This window comes from Vicia villosa, linkage group LG6 (assembly GCF_029867415.1).
Source record: "Vicia villosa cultivar HV-30 ecotype Madison, WI linkage group LG6, Vvil1.0, whole genome shotgun sequence".
NCBI classification, from domain to species: Eukaryota; Viridiplantae; Streptophyta; class Magnoliopsida; order Fabales; family Fabaceae; genus Vicia; species Vicia villosa.
Genome location: NC_081185.1, coordinates 91,625,211 through 91,643,605, shown reverse-complemented (window position 1 = coordinate 91,643,605; position 18,395 = coordinate 91,625,211). Strand labels below are relative to the sequence as shown.

The 18,395-nt window shown below is 34.4% G+C and overlaps 2 protein-coding genes across 2 annotated transcripts; both read left to right on the top strand.

Annotated features, from left to right (window-relative positions):
• The first annotated feature begins 365 nt into the window (after positions 1-365).
• On the top strand, positions 366-1,407 carry LOC131609311 (probable glutathione S-transferase). The gene is made up of 2 exons (XM_058880999.1): positions 366-751; positions 939-1,407. The coding sequence occupies exons 1-2, from the start codon at positions 431-433 to the stop codon at positions 1,290-1,292; spliced, it is 675 nt and encodes a 224-aa protein (XP_058736982.1). The 5' UTR covers positions 366-430; the 3' UTR covers positions 1,293-1,407.
• A 15,034-nt stretch (positions 1,408-16,441) lies between these two features.
• LOC131609307 (probable glutathione S-transferase) lies at positions 16,442-17,531 on the top strand. Its single transcript, XM_058880996.1, has 2 exons — positions 16,442-16,827; positions 17,045-17,531. Exons 1-2 carry the CDS (start codon positions 16,507-16,509, stop codon positions 17,396-17,398), a joined length of 675 nt encoding a protein of 224 aa, XP_058736979.1. The 5' UTR covers positions 16,442-16,506; the 3' UTR covers positions 17,399-17,531.
• Positions 17,532-18,395: the final 864 nt, after the last annotated feature.

Genomic DNA, 18,395 nt, shown 5'->3' with positions numbered 1-18,395 from the left:
ATAATTTTTAAATTTGTATAAAGCAATTAATTAAATAGTTTATTTATAAAAAAATTTAAAATAAATTCTATTATTTATTTATTTAAAATCCCATACAATTCAAATATGATATTTTATGAAACTCACACACTATAAGTTTAATTTTAAAAAATCAATAAGTCTAATTTTAAAAGTAAATATTCTTTATTTATATAAAAAATTTGAATCTATATAAAATTTTAATTTAAAACCTAGATCTTCGGATTATTATATTTTGTATGAATATATTTTAATAACTTTTTATAAAGCATGAATAACACACACGACCCGGTCCACTTTACATTTCTTTCCACACTTGCAACAAAATCATGCTCTATATATAGAACTAGATCTTATGCATAAATCATATAACCAAAAGCTATTTTTTTAAGCAAATAATTGAAGCTCAAAGATGGCATCAAATCAAGAAGAGGTGAAGCTTTTTGGAATGAGAGGAAGTCCATTTGCAACAAGGGTACACATAGCTCTAAAATTGAAGGGAATTGAATACGAATATGTAGATGAAAAATGGGGAAACTTTAGTGAAACACTCATCAAATATAATCCAGTTTATAAAAAAGTTCCTGTATTAGTTCATAATAAAAAACCCATTTTAGAATCAATTTTAATTCTTGAGTACATCGATGAAATTTGGAAGCAAAATCCAATCTTACCTTCTGATCCTTACAAACGAGCCCAGGCTCGTTTCTGGTCTAAATTCATAGATGATAAGGTAATTAATTTATTTTTTTTTAATAAGCAATTTGTAAATAGCGGATTTCGAACCTGAGCCGTTGAGAGGAGCACACTCTCAGGGCTCAAGCGTTTCACCACTAGATCACACACGCACACGTTTTCTTGTTGTTGTTGTAATTGATTAATTAATTATGATTTTTAATTATTTTAATTTGTTACAACAGATTTTGAGTGCTGTACCAAAAGTTACTACTTGTCATGATGAAAAGGAACGTGAGGAGATTTTTAAGGAAGTAGAAGTGGCTTTACAATTTCTTGAGAATGAGCTCAAGGATAAATTCTTTGGTGGAGAAAAGATTGGGATTGTTGATATTACTGCTTCTTTTGTAGCTTTTTGGTTACCTGTTATACAAGAAGCTGCAGGGTTGAAGTTGTTTACTAGTGAGAAATTTCCTAAGCTTTATAAATGGAGTGAGGACTTCAACAATCATCCAATTGTGAAGGAACAATTGCCTCCAAGAGAATTTATTTTGGCCTTCTTCAAAGCTCGTTTTGAAAGTCTTGCTGCTTCAAAATAGATTATGAGGATACATAGTTGAGGAATTTGAGATTGGTGTGAAGTATTTGTTTGCATTTTGTTGTTTTTGTGTGAATTTTCATATGGAATTAGATTATGTAACCTATGAGTTCTTATGTTGTGAGTTTCTATATAGAAAAAGAAAAATAGGATTTTATCCTCGTTTATACTATTTTGATTAATAAAAAGAATCATTATTGGCAAAAAAAAAAATGGCATACTACATTATTACAAAATTGATTTAATTTAGTATATCATTTATTAATGTGTACATGCGTGTCTCATGAAGATAAATTATAAGAGGAATGTTAGCTCCCGATTCTTTTCAACATATTTTTAACACATTTTTTTTTTAGGTGAATTGAAACAAACATGTGTTCTATCATTTTACGTAAAATTTATTTTTAAAGTGAAGGACTAATATATGTTTCACTCAATAAAAGAGTGAATGTTCAACACTTTTTTAACACTTATTTTTTTATTAGGTGAATTGAAACAAACATGTGTTCTATCACTTTACGTAAGATTTATTTTTAAAGTGAAGGACTAATATATATTTCACTCAATAATAGAGTGAATATTCAACACTTTTTAACACTTATTTTTTTATAAGGTGAATTGAAACAAACATGTGTTCTATCATTTTATATAGGATTTATTTTTAAAGTGAAGGATTAATATTTGTTTTACTCATAAAAGAGTGAATGTTAAAGAGTGTTAAAAAATTTGTTAAAAAGTGTTTAAAAAATCTAAATAAGAGTTAGCTACTATGCTAAGTAACCATAGGCAACAAACTTAAAAAGTAATACAAGAATTCTAGGTGAAAAATGAACTTGAATTGTGTAGAAACATCAAAAAACAAAATTGATAAAATCTCAAATTCAATATCTATACCGGCTGTCACTTATTCTCATCTATATTGGTGATGGATGTTCTGAATAGGTTTTATATCTTGAAGAGTTGTTTTGTCACAATTGGTCAAAGGGGGAGATTAAAGTTCCTCGTAGATTAACTCTTTAGATTGACTGTTTTTTACAAAACAACAACATGGAGAAGTATTTAAAGTCTTCAAGATTTATATAGCTTGCTTAAGTTTTATGGAGGTGCAAAAGGGACATGCTGGACATGATGTCCCAACATATTGCTACGACAACTAGGCCTTGCGCATCAGAACTTTACTACTACGTTTTGGAAGATTCTCTTATCAAAGAATGGATCAAATTTTATTATGATTGATTTAACAATATGTCTAAGTGATTTGTTTAACAGCGGTAAGGAGATTTATTTAAATTTAAATGGAGATTTAACTTTTAACTTAAATTGAAACAAATTATATCTTGTTGGAGGTTTAAGGAACAAATAATATCCAACATATTCTACATTATCTCTGGACAAAATTAAATAAAATATCAATGAAGAAAAGCCCATAATCATTATATAAGAAGCTTAAACCTACATTGAAATTCAAGCACTCACGTCGAAGAACTTAAAGGGTTAGGTTTACAAGAGAGTCCTAAATATTTTTATATACACCACTGTATTTCTGTAACTTGGCATAATAGGTTTGTCTAGTTCAGTTGTAAGATTCACCATCACGTATAGTTTTGATTGAAGTTGATCCCAGGGGTTTAGTGATTGAATGTGCAAACACTTAGGTTAGTGTTTGAGAGAAAGAGGATGTCACATATTTAGGGGGAGTCCTAAATAGAAAGCCATTGAGTAATGTTAGGAAAGAGAATTGAACAACATAGGGTTTATTGTTGATTGTATGAATGATTGTACTAAGCTACTAATATTGAATTTCCTTTCTTGGGTTGGAAGTCAATCCTCCAGACGTAGGTGCAGGTTGCATCAAAATTAGTTACCAATTGATTGTGTTATTTACTGCTTTTCTGCCCAATCATCTTGTACAAGTTAATTGTGGCGTTTCTGCTTTAACTTGTCAAACCAGTTGCTAGGACATCACATGCAACATATGTCCTCTGAGGAACATAATTTTAGCTATAAGTAGGTTAAATTGTGTTATTTTATCGGCTGGGTGGGAGGAGAAGAAGGGCAATGTTAGTCTTTTTTTTCGTGGCTCGTGATGTTTCTAATATTTCCTAATTATGGTTAAGTACCCCACACACATCATACGCCATACAATTCCTCAATAATTCACGAATAATTCAATAAACAATTTATTCTAAAATTTGGGGTGTTATATCTACCCTTGACGGAGTTTCCCTTCCACACCTCTCGTTAGAAATGGCTGAGTCCCTCTCTACTAGGTTTTCTCCTACACAACTTGATGCATTAGTCTAAGAGATTGACGAGTCTAAGAGTCCGAGCTTTGACGGTTTCAATTTTCCTTATATAAGAAGTTTTCATTACTACAGAAAAGGAATTTAACAACTGTTAGGAAAGATATATAATCACGCATGACTAGGGGTTGTTATGTAGCATGTAGTAGTATAGTGACACTTTCAATCATGGTCCAGTGACCATCGTAGAAAATAGGAAAGCACGCACTCTTTAACAACAGTTATACCTAAAACCATTGTGATATTATCTTTGAATAAATGCCAAAAGTTTCATACGAGAATCAACACTACACCATTTTTGAATTGTTATCAAAACTTGTATTATGAGTACACAATAAATTTGAACAACTCGAGGTATGCAATCCTTCCAACTTCCAAAGAGAATAGAAAGTGTATAAAATTAAAGAAACAATAATTAATGAGCATCTTTGGTTTTTAAACTTCCAAGAGAAGAAGATGAAGAATAAGAATGACATTTATAAAAGCGGAAGAACCAAAACACAAAAACAACTTCTTCTAAAGGGATCAACATGTGTTATCCTGCTCAAGCTACCAACAATGTTGAAAATCCAAATGTTGTTGTGGAGGATACTATGGTGCAAAACCAGCATTAGCCTCAAGATGTTGTTGTTGTTGGTATTGCGGCGCAAAACTAGCAACAAATTCAAGATGTTGCTGAAGAGGGTGGTGTGTTTAGACTAACGAGAGCTCTCATGGTAAAGATAAGAAGAAGAAGAAGGTTGATGCAAATAATTAATATTTTAGATTTTGATGATGATGATGAGGCGTATGATTGGTCTAATTTTATCTCAACGAGAGGGTTTAGATATGATAATGGTTTTTATTTTGTAATATTGAAAGTTTATTTAATCAATTTTTAATCATTTTGTTTAACTGTCTTAAGGTTATCAACTTAACAGCTCAAACTATCAACTTAACTTATCAGCTTAAAGTACAAATTGGATAAACTAACAAACAGATAATTGTAATTGAAAATTCAACAGGTTGCGATGAACTTACTCGTAAGAAACTGTCTTTTAGTTCCATTCCTATCAAGTTCACTACATATTCAACTATTACATTTCATAACAAAGTAAATATTAAACATAAAGCAGATAAGAATCAGTGTAAAATTTTCAATTTTCAAACCCTACTTCAACTATTGTATTTCATAAAATATTAAACATAAAGGAGATAAGAAAACACAACAACTTCAAATTTCTAGAAAACCTCTCTGACTTCAATTTGTTATTCAAATTCTTGTTCTTCTTTTTTGAATCTTCATACATAACCTTCAAATATTCCACAACTTCCAACTCTGACTTCATATTACTCTCGTCTTCATTTCCTAATTTTTCTCTAATGTCTTCATCCCATATGAACAAATTACATGTTTTATCACTCCTCCAAACTGGACATCTCCAAAAAAGCCTTCCTTTATTCTGTCTTTTCTTGCATTGGTACGAAACCATATGACTATGACAACCACACAATTTTCTAGATCTAGATTTTACAGTGGAAGAAGACATAGTAAAACCTTTTGATGAGTTTTCCTTCAAATGAGACATTTGAAATGAAACTGAACAACAACAATGAGTATGGTTGTTCTTGTCTTCTTCCCGATGATGTCGATGGTGTTGCTGTTAGGGTTTGTTTCTTTTTTCAGTGGAAAAATAGATACTTAGTATTTAACATATATAAAGAAGTGCCCGTATGTAACAACAGTTTTATAAAGGAGCGGTAGTGGTATACCTATTATTTTTTAATTAAATATAAATAAAATTGAATAGGCGCGCATTAACGTAAGATTGATTGACTATTTGAGGAACCTGAAGATCGAACCCAGAAAGGTTGGTTTATATCACCACGGTTAGGTAAATAACCGTAATTATAACCTTAAAATTAAAAAAACAATTGTTAGCGCATGAGTTTAGAAGTATCACCGCGGTTTTGGGCAAACCGTGGTGACTTTGGCGTTGTTGTTTTCGCGTTTTGTAGTAGTGTATGGAGGCTTATTAAGTATGAGTTGTTTGAGATGTTTGATAATATTTTTCATAATTCTAATATGTCAAAGACTCTAACTTCTTTCTTTGTTGCCCTTATCCTAAAGATTGATTCTTCGTTGGTTTAGGGAGATACTAGACCTATTTTAGTTCTCTGCATAAGCTAGTAGCAGAGGTGTTAGCTACGAGACTGGAAAAGGTGATGTCTCCCATGAGCAATAAACTTTAATTTAGGGAAGCAGTTAATAGATTGTATAATTTCTCTTAATGAGGTCTTAGATCTTTCCTGGATGTCAAAGAGGGAGTGTTTTGTGTTAAAAGTAGATTTTTAGAAGACTTATGGCTATGTTAGTTGGTCTTTCCTGGGCTATTTGCTGGTGAAATTTGGTTTTGATGGTAGGTGAATGTTTTGGATTAGAACTTGTGTTTTTTCGGGGACTCTTTCTGTGGTAGTGAATGGGTGTTGAATGGGGAGATTAATATTCAAAAAGATTTGAAGCAGTGATACACCCTAGCCCCATTATTCTTTCTTTTGGTTGTTGAAGGTATTTATGCTTCTTTGAAAAGATTGATTTTAGTTTGGTTTTATAAATAAGGTTGGGAACAAAGGGCTTCAGGTGTCCTACTTTTAGTATATTGATGATATGGTGCATGTAGGAGTTCTCTCGCTTGACAATATTTTGACTATTAAACCAGTTCTCAGAATTTTTGAGCTTGCCTCGAGCCTTAATGTGAACTTTACTAAAAGTTCTCTGCTTGGAGAAATTGTGGGTAGGCCAAACAAGGCTAACGAGTAATTTCAGTGTGTACTCTTCCCTTCAAATATCTAGGGCTTCTAGTGGGTGCAAAGATGAGGAAGAAAGGGATTGGGGATACTCTAGTTAAATTTGTCTCTAAGATATTAGCTTCTTTGAGGAATATATTTGTGAGTCTCAATGGGGTAGTGGTCTTGCTGAAATCGGTTATGAACTATATCCCAAAGTTGTTCCTTTTGTAATTCCTGAAGATGCTAGTCTTAATTCGGAAGAATTTTATTGGTATGCAAAGGCATTTTCTTTGGGGGCTCCAAAGGGGGAGATTAGGTTACTTGGGTTTATTGAGCGAATGTCGGCAAGAACAAAAAGGTAGGTGGCTTAGGGGTAAAAGATCTTAGGTTCGTGAATCTCACTTTTTTAAGCAAGTGGAGGTGAAAGATTCTTCTAAATTTTCCTTCATTATGGAAATACATTTGTTCAGCTAGGTACGGTTTCTAAGGGTTTGGCTCCCCGTTAGGGGGTGATGTAAAGGGTCTTGTTAAGGTGTTTTAGTCGTAAAAAGGGGTTTCGCTTCTTGGGTCTTTCCCTGATGTGGAGTTTGATTGACTTTCCTCTTTTAATGTAAATAGGATATAGGATGTTTCGAAGACCAGGTTTTGACATGATGTTTGGGTTGAGTCAACCCCGTTGTGTGCCTTTTTTCAGTAGTTATTTCTCATTTTGGAGTAAAAATCTTAAATGTTGGGCTCGTTGGGTTCTTGGGAAGGGGCGTATGGGTTTGGAGTTTTAGATGGAGGCGTACTCTCCTAGTATAGGGTGTTTAGGTAGGTGGGTGTTGAAAGCATACATAGCAGCAAGCAACAAAAGATTTGGAAATATTGATCCGGGAATTATCGTCCTCAGAGATGGAGAGATGCCATTCAACAGTTTCTACGGTTTCGAGCTCGGATTTGAATGAACGGAAAGTAAACAAAGATATAAACAGGAAAAAATAAACACATTCTTAGAAGAGAAATAACTTATCATGGATGTAAATATATTCACTCTTCACAAACATACCCTTACCAACCAGTTATACTCAGCCTACGATACTCATCTATGTTATCACGTATCTCTCACATAAGAGTCCATCTCTGGAGCACAAACGAGATCATCTCACAACTAAGGTTATCTCTAACGCGAAGCTGCGAGAACATCCGTATTCTCGCGTCGGCGATCTCTCTCGCGCCGCTCAAACACGAAAGCATTAGGAACATATACAAACGGTGAATGCTAGCTCTAAATCTATCTCTAGAGTTCAGAACCAACAGATTATCATACTAGATAAAGATTTAAGAAGTTTATCTCTAAAGCAACCTAAATCCCCAGCACCGAGCAAAAATCCAGGATAACATCAACACAAATTTGTAAAGCAAGTTAAACATAACATTATAATGGGTAAATATACATAAGATTCGAGTAACTATACAAACAAACCCAACACAAAGAAATACACAGAGAATAGAAGAGATAAACCAAACATCTAGCGGGTTGTCAGCTCCGGTTGATGAGAAATCCACCTCCGATCTTCCAAGTGCATGACTCGGTGTTGTTTTCTAAGCTAATCATACTCTAAGAATGAAAATGATGGAGTTGGAACCAAAAACTCTCCAAAACCATAACCCTAAAATGGTTCAAATGAAAGAAATATAAACACAATTCTGCGCAGGTCCGCTAAGCGGGCTACCTCCACTAAGCGGACTACACTTATTCCTCAAAATATATGTAACAGTACACGTAAGCTCGCTAAGCGGGCTACCTCCGCTAAGCGGACCCAAAAAATCTTCCAGCTTCGGTTTTGCTCCACTTCAAGCTGGTTTATTGAAATTTGATAGCATAAGCGCGCTGGTGCTCCGCTAAGCGGACTGTCCTGCATAATTTTGCTTATTCAACTCCAAAATTGCGCAATCGAAGTCGTGCCTTCGACACTTTATTCCTCAAAGCTCCGATACGCATGAATACCTATAAAAACAAAGGAAAAACTATTAAACGATACACAAACGCATCAAAACTCAATTATGTTTAGATTTACATAAAAGTCGGGATATTATTACAAAAACTATAAGAATAGAATTGATAAGTGCCATAATTATATACTCAAAATATCGACATTTTGGCACTTATCAGTGGGACGACCTAGGCCTCAGTTGTAGAGTTTTAAGGTTGTTTCACTACGCCAAATTTGGCTTTTAGCAGCACCCCTACGAAAGCGCTTTTAGGAAAAGCGCTGGCATAGGCTTCGCTAAAGACAAAATTAAAAAACACGCTAAAAAAGCGCTCTAATAGTGGGGGGGTATGAAAGCGCTTTTAAGAAGCGCTCTGGTAGGGGGGGGGGTTATGAGAGCGCTTTTCAAAAGCGCTCTGGTAGGTGGGGGGTACGAAAGCGCTTTACAAAAGCGCTCTGGTAGGTGGGGGGAACGTGGGGGGAACGAAAGCGCTTTTCAAAAGCGCTCTGGTAGGGGTGTTTAATGAGAGCGCTTTTTGTCAAAAGCGCTGGTATAGACCAGGCTATGAGAGCGCTTTCCAGAAGCGCTTTAGTAGCCTTATTACTAAAATTTGATATTACGCGTTCAGAATCCCTAATTCATCTTTTTTCTCCCATTGACGCTAACTTGCCCAGAAAACCCAGAAAACCCATTTTGTCTCCCCCATCTTTTTTCTTCCACTTCGTCTCCCCCACTTTGTCTCCCACAACTCAAAGTTCTTCACCGCCGCCGCCGCCGTGTAGCATCTCGCCTCCACCGCCGCCGTCATCTTCATCTTCATGTATGTCACCTTGTTTTCTTTTGCTTTATTTTTAATTGTTTTTGTTCGACTGGCTATGTTTCTTAATAGGTTATAATCCATGAACACAATTTCTTGTTGCTTTGTTGTTGGGTACTGAATGTGTTGTGCTGAAGAACACAATTTTTCAAGAATAGAACACATTAGTGCCATTATTTTAGCTAAAAACAGAACTTTGATATTTTTATATCTAAATTGCAAACACATTTGTCAAGAATAGAACACATTAGTGCCATTTTCGTTTTTAATTATAATGGGTTGTTTGAAATGAAAGCATGAAATGAAAGCTATAGTATATGATATGAAATGAAAGCTATAGTATATTATGAAAGCATGAACTACTTGCTGCATAATTTCTTCTTTGTCATATCATTGAGTTATTTGAATTGTAATGGGTAGTTCAATTGAGGGTTAATAACTTGTCTACACCAAATGATTATTAAGAGAAACTACGTTCACTTTAATGTTTTATGGTTTTACTTGATTCTAAAATATGAGTGAGGATTCTTTCATTTCTTAAAAGGAGTAGAGTTTTGAAAAATGGAGACCTTTGTTACTAAAGTTTGTTTAATTGTATAAATGCATATATATTTGAAAGTGATAATATGTATTTTGTCTAATTTGATTTCTTATAATCTCAAAGCATTACTAATTCGATATTTATTTCATTTCATATTAAAAGTAATGTATGAAAATAAATTAAGATTCTATTTTAAAAAGACCGTTAGTTATCACTTAATCCTACTGGTGGTTATGTTGTAAGTTAGTTATAAAGTTAGACTGTTAGTTGAGGTTAATTGTTAGGACTAATGAACTAGCCTCTCATTTACGAACCAATGTATGTTGAACAAGCCGTGGTACACATGTATGCATCTGTTCTTTCTCTTGTTTGTAGTTACTAGCTAATTGATAATTGATTTCATATCATTTTAAATAATTGAGTTCTAGATTGGGTTTATTTTGATATTTGTTAGTAGTGGTGTATTTAACCGCATGGTGTGTGTGTTTAATTTTACAGTTACTTTGAAGTCTCTGGTTTCTACTTGTACAACGCCGATTCAAACCTACCCATCTCCCACATCAAGTCTAACTCAGGTTACTATCCCTTTCTTCTTGCTTATAGTTTGTTATTTTCTGCTTATAGTTTATTGTTTATGGTTCTATTTAATATCAATTTAGTGTCTCTCAACCAATTTTTTGGTTTGTGGACTTATATTACCTTGAAATAAGGTAATGTCTTCTTTAAGAATTCGGGTATTCTGATTAGGTTTTCTGATTAGGTATTCTATTATGATGATAGCTATTTATTATCTTGACAGAGTTCCTTAGTACCTGATAGAGAAACCAAGAAGCATTTGTTTAGCTTAATTAAGACATGGATAAGACATGGATGAATTCAAACCGATTGTCGAAAGAGTACGAGAAAGGGGTATGGGAATTTGTTGAGTTTGCGGTTGCGAACTCCAAAGACCCGCTTCGAATGCCGTGTCCTTGCTTAGGTTGCATGGTTTGACTTCCATTTGACTTGTATAGATTGTTAGCTTATTAATAGTGTACTAATGTGCTTTAGTTTGTTTGATACAGGTTCAATGGCTTCAGATAGAGATGCTCCACCTGAAAACCCACCTGAAAACTTACAAGAAAACTCACAAGAAAGAGTTGCTTCGGATACAAATGCTCCACCTGATACTGAAGCAAAAGAGGTTGCACGAGGCATCACTATTATGAGGAGTATCATACGACATAGAGACCAAGGATTAGTGTACCGATTGGAATGGAATTCTGATAAACAACCAATTGGTCCTAATTCTGCAAAGTTGACAAGTTATATTGGTACACTTGTCCGTATGCATATTCCGGTCTCCATAGCTACCTGGAAATCGAAAACGAAAAATTTAGAATTGGAGGAGAAAAAACAAGCGATTTGGGAAGAGCTTCAGGTATATATCATATATGGTTAATTGTTGTTATTATCTTGACGATAAATTGTTTAAATTATTTATACTAACACACTATGCGTACGTTTTTTTGCAGAGGACTTTTGAGATACCAGATGAACGTAAAAGCTACATACTTAGTTTGGCCGGCAAGAGATATAGAGGGTGGAAAAGTTTTTTGACAAACACCTATCTTAAGGATAAAGATGGAAAATTTCTTGAAAATGCACCGGGACGGCCAACAAAGTATGCGACCTTCATTGATGAAGCAGATTGGGCTGAGTTTGTAAAGCAAAGAGATGAAGCTTTTCAGAAAAAGAGTGCCACGAATAGGGAGAGAGCATCCAAACCCGCGTATCCATACAAAAAAGGGCGTTTGGGATATGCACGCTTAGAGGATAAAATTGTAAGTAAATAGAAATTCGATTTAATTAATTGTCTACATGTGCATGTTTTAATTGACGATTTTATCGTTTGTGTCAATGCATAGTTGGAGGAGACTAAAAGTGAGGAAGCTTCACTTCCTGTACATGTGTTGTGGAAGGAAGCTCGTGTGGGCAAGAATCACGCTGTCGATCCCGATGTTCAGAGAGTTTATACTGAATGTGTAAGTATAATACTATGTCTTTAATTAAATCAAATGTTTTTTAATATATAAATGACTTTTTATCTCCACTAATAATTATTTAAATGTAAATGAATTACAGGAGACCTTGTCGCAATCGGCATCCACCGGTGAGGAGAGCGTACTTAGTAGAGTACTAGATGCTCCCGAGTATCCCGGTCGGGTGAGGGGTAAGGGTCATGGTGTGACTCCAACCTCTTTTTACAAGAGTCCTAGGAGAAGAAATCCTTCAAATGAAGAAGTGTTGCAAAAGTTGGCGGAATTGCAAGCACAAGTCTCTGAATTGCAAAGAGATAAAGAGGCGTATATGAGAGAAAAATGCAACACTTCATCGGTGAAAGAAACTAGTGATAAGGCTAGTATCAACTATCAAAGGAAATTTCCCGAGGTAATTATAATTTTTTTTCCTTTTAAATTGTTCTATTTTATTAATGATAATGACTTTATATTTACTATTGGTTTAGGGCATTTCATCTTGCCAACTATACTTATCGGAACCGAGTTATCGACTAGTTGGCAAGGGAAAAGTGCACAACACTTCGGGAGATTTACTTCACCACAGACCGCTCCCGGATGGACACCTGAAAGTATCGGTGGATGTTGTATTAGATCGTGATGCGATTCTACCGGTACCTGACATGGTCTCAGAGACGACATTGCTGCGAGATGCAATAGGATCGTTTGTTGCATGGCCCTCGGAGCTCATTACCATTAGTGATGAGGTAAATTGAAAACGATTATGAATCATTTAGTTTTCGAATGTCAATTCTAAACCGTTTATTAATTATGTTTTACATTTTATTTTTAGACTGCTCCTATAAAACCCGCAATTAAGGGTAAAGGGATTTTACAGGAGGAGGAGTCTGTTGCATCGCTAAAAGAGGTACATTTAAAGTGTTAATATATAATCTGAATCAAAATATGCATGATTTTATATTTTACCTAACTTATATGATTTTTAGGCATCCGCTCGGGAGTCACAACAAGTGACGCAGCAGGTTCGTAGCGTACCACCCAGTGGTCCTCCGAAGCAAGCGGCAAGAAAAGGCGGTGCTTTTGTGCCTCGATACCGGGCGACACTCGCAACAATGGTTGATATGTCCGATATGAAGGATGGTGCTTTACGGGAAATCGATATGGATGAAAGTGTCTTCGGTATTGAGTTCAAGTCACATATTACAATTGATGACTTGCAAGAGATTTTTAACCAAGATCAACTAGGCGTCAGTAATATGCATTCATACATCCGGTAATATTCACTCATCCGATATATTATTTAATTAGTCCCACAATATAATTTATTTACACTTTTCAATGAAAAGAATCTAATGTTTATTATGTTTTTATTTAAGGTTGTTGTATGACAGAGTGTTGCGCGGGACTGCATTGTCTAACAGATTCCGGTTCGTGTCTTCCGCCCATTGCAGCGGAATGGAAATTGTTTCGGATCCGGAATCTGTTAGACAGCGCTTAGTCGATAGATTCATGTCCACCGGCAATACAGAATGTCTGCATCTTTGGGCGTATAATACCCGACCAGTAGGGTTAGTTTCTCATTCTTTATTCATCTAATCTCTGTTTCTTTAGTGTATAGCAATATTTTCATATAACCTATTGTTTTAATTTATAGAGCACACTGGTTGCTGCTTGCTATCAACCCGATAAGGGAAGTCGTGTATTATCTGAATTCGGTAAAGGGTGAATGGACCAATTATCCGGCCATGAAGGAAATCGTTGATTTGTAAGTAGGATCGTTCTAAATATATATTCGTGTATATTTATATATTTACTTATTTGTGGGATTGATCTAAACATATGCTTTTATATATTTGTTAATTAGATCAATACAAGTATTCCGTAGTCAACGGGACGCACAGGTATCCCGGACTAAATCAAACAACATCACCTGGATCGAAGTGCAGGTACATTACTTTTCACAAATTTGCTTATAATATTTATGCTACTTGGTAAAACAAGACAACTTATATAGAATCTTATTTGTTTTTCTATGTAGTGTCCGCTACAGCGTAACAGTTCAGACTGCGGATACTTTGTATTGAGGTTTATGAAAGAAATCATTCAGGCGAATCAATTAGAGATTCCTCCCACGGTATAAAGTTATAACTTAAGATAATTTCATATAATTTATTACATTTACCTAAATATATTATTCATATTATGTTTTTGTTTTATAGTACCTTGACGAATTCCGTGCTGCTGGGTACTCGAAGCTAAAGTTAGAAGAAATCAAAGAGGAATTGTGTCAATTTTATATTAAGCTATTTTTCATGCAGATTTGAACTATAATATTGTTGATTTTGTAATGATGTATATATATAATTTTGTAATGATGTATATATATAATTTTGGATATTATAATGGTATATATTAGTATATATATTGTCTTACTGATGGCTGAAATAATATAGTCGAAAATATATTACAGGTCGAAAATATATTACAGGTCGAAAATATTACAGGTCGAAAACATTACAGGTCGACTGGGAGGATTAAATTATAGGCTGCACATAAAAATACCTCATTTAGCAACTACAGCGCTTCTAAAAGCGCTCTTAAAGGTCCACATACTAGAGCGCTTCTTAGTAAAAGCGCTGGCAAAGACCAGTAAAAAAGCAAAAAAAATTAAAAAATTACGCAGCATACAAAAGCGCTTTTGGAAAGCGCTCTGGTAGGCCCCCCTATGAGAGCGCTTTTTCTGGAAAAAGCGCTCTCATAGGGGGGCCTACCAGAGCGCTTTCCAAAAGCGCTTTTGTATGCTGCGTAATTTTTTAATTTTTTTTGCTTTTTTACTGGTCTTTGCCAGCGCTTTTACTAAGAAGCGCTCTTAAAGGGGGATCTACCAGAGCGCTTTTTCCAGGAAAGCGCTCTAATAGGGGGTCCTACCAGAGCGCTTTTTCCAGGAAAGCGCTCTTAAAGGGGGGGTCTACCAGAGCGCTTTTGAAAGCGCTTTCGTAGCCTACGCCAGCGCTGGCTATGGCAGCGCTTTAAAGCGCTGTTAAAGGCCAAAAAAAGCGCTGTGAAAGCTGTTCCGTGTTGTAGTGTTTGTAATTTTTAGCGAGGGGAAAATGACGACTTTTGATTTAATCTCGATTTGACATTCTTTAATCTAAACTATTTAGAATTTGCAAAATAAAGTTATTTTTAAACACATACACTTAAGGGTTAATTATTGGAAGTCTTTGATTATCAGTCTGGCATGTACGTGGGTTCATGCCCATACTCTGTTTGAAGTTTTTCTATTAGACTAGGAGCGAGACACGTTCAAGTAACTAATTATTTAGGGATGCATTGATGGATCAACTACCCTTCTTTTATTTTGGTAGGTGGTCTATTCTTCCTCCCCAAATTTACACTCTTAGGAGATCTATTATATTTGCGCCTCTTAATAGTTCAAAATTGTTTTTTTCCAGTTTTTATTGATGATTATGTTTATCTTTCTTTTGTTGTATTGCATTGAGTTGACTTTTTTAAATTTATTTCATCGATCTAAAGTTCTTCTAGTTTAATCCAATTTTATTGTTTTAGTATACTGTTGATGTTCTTGAACAGTGTTTGTATATTTTGTATTCTATTTCTTCCTTGCTATTAAAAAATTTGTATTCATTTAATAATTAATAAATTTATATATATATATAGGATCAAGTGACACTAAAGTGTCAAAGTTTAATTTAACACTAAATTTCAGCCGTTAAAAAATTGATTCAACGGTCATATTAAATTGAATAAAATAATAAAAGAATATATATAGTCTATTTTTTGCTTAAAAAATAGGCTATTTATATGACCGTTTGATCTATTTTCTTAACGGTTGAGATTTGATGTCAAATTAAACTTCGACACCTTGATGTCTTTGGTCCTATCATATATATATATATATATATATATATATATATATATATATATATATATATATATATATATATATATATATATATATATATATATATATATGGGTGGCAAACGAGTATGCCCGCCCTGCAAAAGCTCTAAAAAAATGGGGCAGAACGGGGCAGACATTGTTAAGGGTGCGGGTCTAAAACCTTGGACCGTCCTGTAAAAAAGTGAGGACGGGTCGGGTTAAGCAGGCGGGCACAACAACTTTTTAGCATAAAAATATAAAATTTTATGTTAATTTCCGCGTTCACAAAAGTCCGCATAAAAATGGTGTGGGACGGAGCGGTCACATTAAAGAATGAGAGCTTAAAATTTTGACCCGCCTTACACTAAAATTTACACTAAAATGCGGACAAACCAGACATGCCAAATGCCCAATAGACGGGACCAATTTTTAAGATGTGAGGGAATATTAAAAATTAGGTGATCAAAATCTTTAAACAATAAAACAGAAAATGCAATTAAGTCTATAATATTCATATTAAGAAAAGGTTATAACACTTTAATAAGTTGTGTATTTGTGCCTAAGAGTGAGCTTTTACGTTTGTCAATTGTCCATACTCATTGCTTATGGTTACGTAATCCCTTACATCACTCTTTTTATTCATTCAAATGGTCAAAAAGCGACATACTATTAAACGGTGACATACACTTTTCATACGCGTGGAAGTGTGTAGAAAAATCATACTACTATATTATATTCAACCTACTACATTTCATGTTGACTACCCGTCTTTGTTGAATACTACTAATAATCTTGACTCTCTCTCTATATATAGAAGTAGATGTATTAGAAATGAAAAATATTATCAGAGAATAAAACAGTTATTTCAGTAAAGAGTTGAAGCACTAAAATGGCATCAACTAAGGAAGATGTAAAGCTTTTGGGAATGGTGGAAAGTCCATTTGTAGGTAGGGTTGATATTGCTCTAAATTTGAAGGGAATTCAATACAAATATGAAGTAGAAAACTTGAAAGACAAGAGTGAGCTTCTCCTCAAATATAACCCAGTTTATAAGAAAGTTCCAGTATTAGTTCATAATGAAAAAGCCATATCAGAATCACTTGTGATTCTTGAATACATCGATGAGACATGGAAGCAAAATCCAATCTTGTCTTCTGATCCTTACAAAAGAGCACAGGCTCGTTTCTGGTCAAAGTTCATAGATGACAAGGTAATTATTTACACCTCTCTTCTAATTTTCTCTTACATTTAATATATCTGAAGCACGACACATTTAAAAAAAAATCGTGTCTGCTACGTTTAATTTATTCATTTTTTAAAATTATTATTGGTATTGACGTGTCTGAGTATCAGTAGTATCTCTGTCGTGTGTCCGTGCATCATAACATTGCATAATTTAATTATGTTATCTTGATGTGTGAGAGCAGTTTATTAATGCTGCAAGGAAAGCTCTTTACACTCATGATGAGAAAGAACGTGAGAAAGGTGTTGAGGAAATAGAAGAGGCACTTCATCTTTTTGAGAATGAGCTCAAGGACAAATTCTTTGGTGGAGAAGAGATTGGAATTGTTGACATTACTGCTGTCATCATAGCTTACTGGCTTCCTATTATACAAGAAGCATTTGGAGTGAAGTTGTTTACTAGTGACAAATTTCCCAGGCTTTACAATTGGAGCCAAGACTTCAACAATCATCCAGTTGTTAAGGAACATTTGCCTCCTAGAGACACCCTTATGACCTATTACAAAGGTCATTATGAAAGGCACATTGCTTCTAAGTAGATCAAATTTAAGGAGAAATGTCTAAGCTGTTTGTTTGTCATTTTAGTTTCTGTTTGAATTTTGGTTGTAAATTGTAATCAATAATTATGTTGATTTGGAATCATAATATGGGTTGATGTCACAACCTTGCAAACTCCATGCTTAAGAAATAGAATAAATCTGTCATATTTTTCATTTCAAATGCAATCATATTGATATTGATTCATAACAATGCAACGAGTTACCTAATTGTTCGTGTCATGCAACATGTGCTTACACTTCTGAGTAATCAAGGTCAACTTTTAAAGGAAGCCTATTGTAACTAATCTTCATTTATGCTTTGAGATTGATCTATGTGGATTTAGCTTCAATGTCACACTTTAGTTCTTTTTAGCCTCAAATCATTATTAAAATTGCGAAAGGTATAGCCAAAGGGTTATGAGCATTGCGTAGTGATATGTGCCTAAGTAACTCAACGCAAAATATGTCATGTACCATCCAACTAAGAAAATCTTACATTCCGGAGTATCGAAGGGGCCTAGTAGTGAATTTAACAAAATTTATTTAATTCTAAATCATTCCATAACAATTTAATAAAATATCTAAATAATGCATCCCTCCAGAAGAGGAGACGACCATGTGTCGCCCCTAAGAAAAATCGTCTTTCCCTAAGTAGTACTCTTCACTCGCCCAATTATGAAAAATGTAAGAAAAGATGTTTCTTTTTCAGAGAGAGAAACCAAGGTCAATAATTTATACACATCTCACTAGGAAATAAGTATTTTAAGGTTCCCTCTGAGTGGACGGTGATCGTTCCCAAGGAAATCCTAGATCCAAAGGCCTCTATAAATACTTCTCCCGTAATGGAAAAAGGACATAACATTACACCCTAAGCACAACACTTACATACAGAGCCTCTCACCTTACGTGAGCTAGCCCTCATAAACCACCATAAATATCATAAACATCACCACACAAGGCTTCCCGCCAACGCGGATAAAACCATAAATCTACTAAG